Source organism: Rhinoraja longicauda, chromosome 39 (assembly GCF_053455715.1).
Source record: "Rhinoraja longicauda isolate Sanriku21f chromosome 39, sRhiLon1.1, whole genome shotgun sequence".
In the NCBI taxonomy this organism is placed as follows: domain Eukaryota; kingdom Metazoa; phylum Chordata; class Chondrichthyes; order Rajiformes; family Arhynchobatidae; genus Rhinoraja; species Rhinoraja longicauda.
In genome coordinates, this window is record NC_135991.1 from 3,644,902 (window position 1) to 3,651,413 (window position 6,512).

A 6,512-nucleotide genomic window follows, 5' to 3' on the forward strand; every position below is an offset into this window, starting at 1 on the left:
CGCCAATCTTCCGGCACCATCCCTGTTTCTAATGACGTTTGAAATATTTCCGTCATAGCCCCTGCTATTTCTGCACTAACTTCCCTCAATGTCCTAGGGAATATCCTATCAGGACCTGGAGACTTATCCACTTTTATATTCTTCAAAAGTGTCCGTACCTCCTCTTCTTTAATCCTCCTAATTTCCATCACGACTCTACTTGTTTCGCTTACCTCACATAATTCAATATCCTTCTCCTCGGTAAATACCGAAGAAAAGAAATTGTTTAATATCTCCCCCATTTCTTCCGGCTCAGCACATAGCTGTCCACTCTGACTCTCTAATGGACCAATTTTATCCCTCACTATCCTTTTGCTATTGACATATCTGTAGAACCCCTTGGGGTTTACTTTTACATTACTTGCCAAAGCAGCCTCATATCTTTTTTTCGCTTTTCTAATTTCCTTTTTAAGATTCCTTTTACATTCTTTATATTCCTCAAGAACCTCATTTACTCCCTGCCGCTTATATTTATTGTATATCTCCCTCTTTTTCCGAACCAAGTGTCCAATTTCCCTGGAAAACCACGGTTCTTTCAAATTATTATTTGAACACTTCCGCACATGGGGCTTCCAGAATTTATGCAGAACATAGAGTATAGAACAGAACAACAGGGAATTATCCCTATGGCCCACAACGTCTCTGGTGGGCATGGTGCTATTCTCTTTATTAAGAAAAACCTTACTCCGCTCACCTGCTTTAAACTTTGCCGTTGCCTCCTTAAAGATCTGAAATGTAGTATTGGATATTTCCCCAGTGGTAAAGTCCTTCTGTCTTTCTCCCTTATCTATGCCTCTCATAACTTTATATACTCCTGTCATGTCGCCCCTCCATGATAGGCGATCAATGTCAGCGCAACATCTCCCTGTAGCACCTATCCCTTAAGCACCATGGTAAACCTCGGCTGCACCATTTCGAATGTCCACACGTCCTTCCCGGATCGTAGCTGTGCACAATTCGTAACATGCGGCATAGCCAAAGTCTTCCGAAGCTGCATCATGACTTCCTGACGTTTGTAGTCAATCCTGGAGTAATGGAGCAAAGCACCTCAGACGCCCACCCCCACCGCCCCATAATGGTCTAAACATGAATGCTGTTAAATTTCTTGGCTTTAATGGTACATGTTCGCCTTACAGTCGCCTTCCCAATATGGAACAGGTTGACCAGCGGAACGCTTGCTCATCAAATAGTACATTCGTTTTGGATATCCCAAGCTAATTGAATGTCAAAGTCAATATTTGATGAGGGTGGAGAAGGTACTATGTCGAAATCGAGGTCACCTCTTCGCTGCAAAAAAAAGAATAACAATGCGCGAGGCGTTGCAGGATTGTGCATCGTTGTAGCACGATGAATGTCTTTAGTGTTCTCACTCGCCAGCGATCCTCATTTCATAAATTACTTCCTTAAAGCAGTAGATAGCCTGCTAAAGAAGGCGCATGGCGTGGTTGCCTTTATTGATCGAGGCGTTGAGTGTAGAAGCCAGAACCATTCCCCCAAAACGGAAATGTCACATAACAAATGTCACATTGATTTTAAGTAAGAAGGGCAACGTTCACGTCTAGAGATGGCAATGGCAATTTAACCTGCAGCAGCACAACCTGTAGGTAAATGTATACTCATTAGGCACCATATTAAACAACAAAAATAAATGATCAATATATTAACGCAAACAAACAATATAATGCAAGGAGAAAATCAATGCTCTCAAGTCCATGGCGCAAACAAGACAGTTTGTAATTCGGAGGTTAGTTGGTGTTCCTCGTCTTCAATAGCCCGATGTCGTTGGGTAGAAGCTGCTCCTGAACCTGGATATTGCAGCTTTCAATCTCCTGTACATTCTTCCCGATGGCGACTTTTAACGGAGATGTGTGGGAAAGGGTTTTATGCAGAGAATGATCGTTACCTACACCGCACCCTCGGTTTGTGGCAGAAGTGAACGTGCGATTTGAAGCTTTTGGATAGGCACATAGATACAGAGAGGAGGCAGGGATTATATTTGGTCTTGGCATCACGTTGGGCATCGAGATTGTCGGCCGAAGGGCCTGTTTCTGTGCTGTACTGTGCTCGATCATATGAAGCGTGCTAAGTCCCCATTACCGCTGCCATTAACTCATCACCCAGTGAAGTGATCTATTGATTATCTTCGGGTTACCTTGTTGTTGAACTGTCAGGGATGCTCAAAATTTCCCACCCATTCGCACCACTTTCATTTACGAGGATGTTGACAGAACTGGAATGTCTGACCTATAGAGAGAGATTGAGCAGGCCAGGACTGTACTCCTAGGAGTGCAGGAGGATGGGGGTGGGGTGATTTTATAGATGATCTGATATAACCATGGGAGGAATATATCAGGTAGAAGCACAGAGTCTCTTGGCAAAAGTAGTGAAATCGTCAACCAGAGGACATAGTGAAGAGGTGAAGGAGGGGTGTGAGGAGCTTTAATAAGAACCTGAGAGGTAACCTTTTCATACAAAGGCTCCGGAAGTGGCTGCGCCTTAAGGCTGCGGCTCACCGGCAGTCTGTCTGTCTTTTTTTCTTCTTTCTTTGTCTATTTTAAGCGTTTAGATGTATGTAATGACTTATTTTTAGCTGTGTATATGTGGGGGGTGGTGGGCTCCCCCCCCGGTGGGGGCTTAGGACCTTCATCGGCCTGCTCGGCTCGGCCCTGGGACTTTCCATCGCCCGGCAGGGGCTTCGGGAGTCGGGAGCCCCGATCGCCTCGAAGCAGCAGTTTGACTGCCTGACCGCGGGAGAAGAACAGAGGAGGAGATAAGACTTTTCTTTGTCTTCCATCACAGTGAGGGTGTGCCTGGAGGAATCACTGTGATGGTTGTCTGTGTTAAACTATGTAATTGTGTGTCCTGTGCTCTTTATTTTCTATGACTGCATGGTAACGACAATTTCATTCAAATTTATTTTAGAACGACAATAAAAGCAATTTGATTTGATTTGATTTGATTTGGTTGCATGGAACGAGCTGCCGGAGGATGTATTTGAGGCAGGTAATATCGCAACGCTTAAGACGCATTTAGACAAGCACATGAATATAGCAGGTTTAGAGGGATATGGACGAAACACCGGCAGGTGGGACTAGTGTAGATGGGACATGTTGGTCGACGTGGGCAAGATGATACGAAGGGCCTGTTTCCACGATGCAATATTCTATGACTCAAGACTCCATGACATTCCTTATTGGTTCCTACTAATTAGATCCCTTCCTATTCAAACCCCAGTTTGATCTAAATCATTGATTATTTCCCTCCCACACACGATGCCGGGAGTTGCGAATTTTCCATTTACTTCTCTTTTCACTTTACAAATGTATGAACAAAAAACCCACAAAAAATGAAAATGTGACGCAAGTCAACAGAAATTAGACTTTGTTAGCTCCATATGAATGATTACACTTGTTGAAAACTCAGGTCTTTCGCTCAGGTTCCTATTAATTCTTTCTCTCTCTCTCCCCCCCTCAAATTAAACCTATGTCCTCTGGTTCTTTATTCCCTTACTCTGGGCAAGAGACTCGCCCACCTTGCCCATGCCCACCAAGTTGGCATATTAGACTGCTGCTATTTGTCCGCATTTGGCCTACGCTCCCCTGCATACGTCCTGTCCATAAAGGAGCCACTGTCTTTTAAAAGTAGTCATGTCATCCTATTTTATAGCTACCTCGTTTAAGTCACTACGGGTACGGACTCTTCTCCGAGCTGAATAGTTGCCCCCGATGTTACTATTAACCTTAGCAGAAGAAACCCAGGAGTTTTAGATTCTTCGTCCCTGTGTTAACGGTTTTGTGCGTTCACTTTATCCATGGCCCTCGTGAAACCGTACGATCCGCAGCGTTTTGCGCACCTAACAAATGGTAACCTCACAATAAATCCAACTTCAATACAGCCTCACTATCAATCAAGCTTGCAAGCCGAGATATCATCGTCGTAAATCACATCTGCCCCGTATCTACTTAAAGACATCCTCCCTCGAGTTGGGACATAAGTACTGCGCACTGCACAGTACCAACCGCAGGTTCGGCGATCGTTTCGCGGAAAACCAACCGCAGGTTCGGCGATTGTTTTGCTGAACACCTCCGCTCAGTCCGCCTAAACCGACCTGATCAACCGGTCGTTAAACACTCTAACCCCTCCTCCTATTCCCACACTGACCTTTCTCTCCTGGGCCTCCTCCATTATCAGAGTTATGCCCAACGCAAATTGGAGGAACACCACCTCATATTTCGCTTGGGCAGCTTACACCCCAGCCGTATGAACATTAACTTCTCGAACGTCAAGTAACCATTTGCAGTGTAAGAATTAAACTGATAATTTCAGCTAAAATATGAAATTGAGTTATCAGCTAAGTTAGCAGCCCTACATACCTTAGCCTATTGAAAACAAGTTTCCAGACACGTTATCTCCTCGCAGCTGTGATCATAGCTTGGGAACGCAGTCTTCAAGGCCATTATATGGTCAAGCGTAACGTTGGCAAACACAACAGCAATAGTTGCGTAGACCACCTGCCGTTTGTAGCGCAGACACTTTGCAGAGAAGTGGGGCTTATGATTGGCTCAGGGAGGGGGCAGTGGCGCGTTCTGCTCCGACAATAAATGCCATAAAGGTTGGTGTTGGGCGCCCTTTCGGTAAGGGAACCTCAGCCTTGGACCGTGTCGCGAACGGTGCCTCGTGATCAAGACCGAAATATCCTGTGGCGTGCTCTGATGAGTTTTCGAGTGCGTACGGGTTTACCTGAGTGTATGTAGAAACATCCTGCGACGTGCTCTGCTGCGTACTCGGGTTTGCGAGTGCGTTCGGGATATTCGGGGATATTCGAGGATATGTGAGTGTATGTGCCTCATTTCATAGGGTAATAAATTAGTGGGTGAATCAAAACTGTCATCTAAATCCAATGATTTATCGAACACAACATTTGTCGTAGTTGGAAGGATTCAGATAACAGACGCTTAGTAATAAATAATGTGCAAGTCGAAGAAAGCAGGGAGCCTGAAACTAACCGGATCCCAGAATGGGTGGATAATACGGACTGGTTTGCAAGTTTGGCCAAATTAATTGATCTGTCCGGGACTCCCTACATACCTTAGCCTCTTGAAAACAAGTCCGATGCACTAAACTGCAATCCTCATGTTACAATCGGACATAATATATTGACACAGTTCAAAGAGAGCCGGTTGCCCGAGGGAAAGGGGAGCCACAAAGGAGCACTCTGGCTGTCACTATCCATAGCGGCCTGCCTCTCCTCTATCAAATTAGCTCCCAACCTGCCGCTTACACAGATTAGGTGGAAAGAAATGTTTAATGACGCAAGCAATCACAATAACACAGACCTCCTACGACGTTTGAATTAGTTACACGATTATTTGAAGTTGCAATATAACATATTGGCATATCTCTTGTCATCGACTTGTTATTGATTCGTTTGGTAAAAAAATCTATATCCTACCGTAATCTATGTAATTGATCTATCTTCGGCGGAGATGTTGTTTACTAATCATTTAGATTTTTTAAAGATTTAGAGATACAGCGCAGAAACAGGTCCTTCGGCCCACCGGGTCCGCGCCGCCCAGCGATCACCGCACATTAACACGATCCTACACCCATTAGGGACAATTTTTACATTTGCCCAGCTAATCAACCTACAAACCTGTACGTCTTTGGAGTGTGGGAGGAAACCGAAGATCTCGGTGAAAACCCACGCAGGTCATGGGGAGAACGTACAAACTCCGTACAGACGGCGCCCGTAGTCAGGATCGAACCCGAGTCTCCGGCGCTGCATTCTCTGTAAGGCCAAAGACATCTCCAAAGACGTACAGGTATGTAATTGGCTGGGTAAATGTAAAAATTGTCCCTAGTGGGTGTAGGATAGTGTTAATGTACGGGGATCGCTGGGCCGCACGGACTTGGAGGGCCGAAAAGGCCTGTTTCCGGCTGTATATATATGATATAATATGATATATGATAAGGCAGCACTCTACCGCTGCGCCACCGTGCATCTTCTAATCTTCTTGTCAGTAAGATCTACAACGATTACATCTTGGCTGCTGGTTTCTTTGGGCTGGACCTCTGTCATCGCCTCTAGGCTTCAAATGTCGTAACACGGCGAAGCTGCACGTTCTCTGGCTCCACCCAGCCGATATGTAAGCATAGCATTAACATCAGTGTCCAAAATACAGCAGGATACAAGGTAATATAATAATATGCAAACATAACTAATAAACACAAAACGCTCCTACACTATCTATAAACTAAAACACTCCTTTGTTTGTTTGTTTGTTTGTTTGTTTATTCCTGAACTACAGCCAAAACAGTACACGATAGCGCGACAATTTTAGGCCCACATTACTCACCGTCGTCCCTTTCTTGCTAATGGAATACGTTTCATTGAAATCGGTGTTATATTTTAAAGTTTAAATCTATCTCGTAAGGAGGGAGTGAGAGGGAGGGAAAGAGGAAGGGGTAGGGAG

General features: G+C 44.8%; 1 protein-coding gene across 1 annotated transcript in view; it reads left to right on the forward strand.

Moving 5' to 3' along the window:
- The first annotated feature begins 2,374 nt into the window (after positions 1 to 2,374).
- The window catches only part of LOC144611101 (equilibrative nucleobase transporter 1-like), a 74,614-nt gene continuing 70,476 nt past the window's right edge, over positions 2,375 to 6,512 (forward strand). Inside the window, exons 1-2 of the mRNA XM_078430173.1 lie at positions 2,375 to 2,468; positions 6,128 to 6,185. Of these exons, the coding sequence (XP_078286299.1) occupies positions 2,375 to 2,468; positions 6,128 to 6,185 (152 nt within the window). The remainder of the gene's footprint in view (positions 2,469 to 6,127; positions 6,186 to 6,512) is intronic.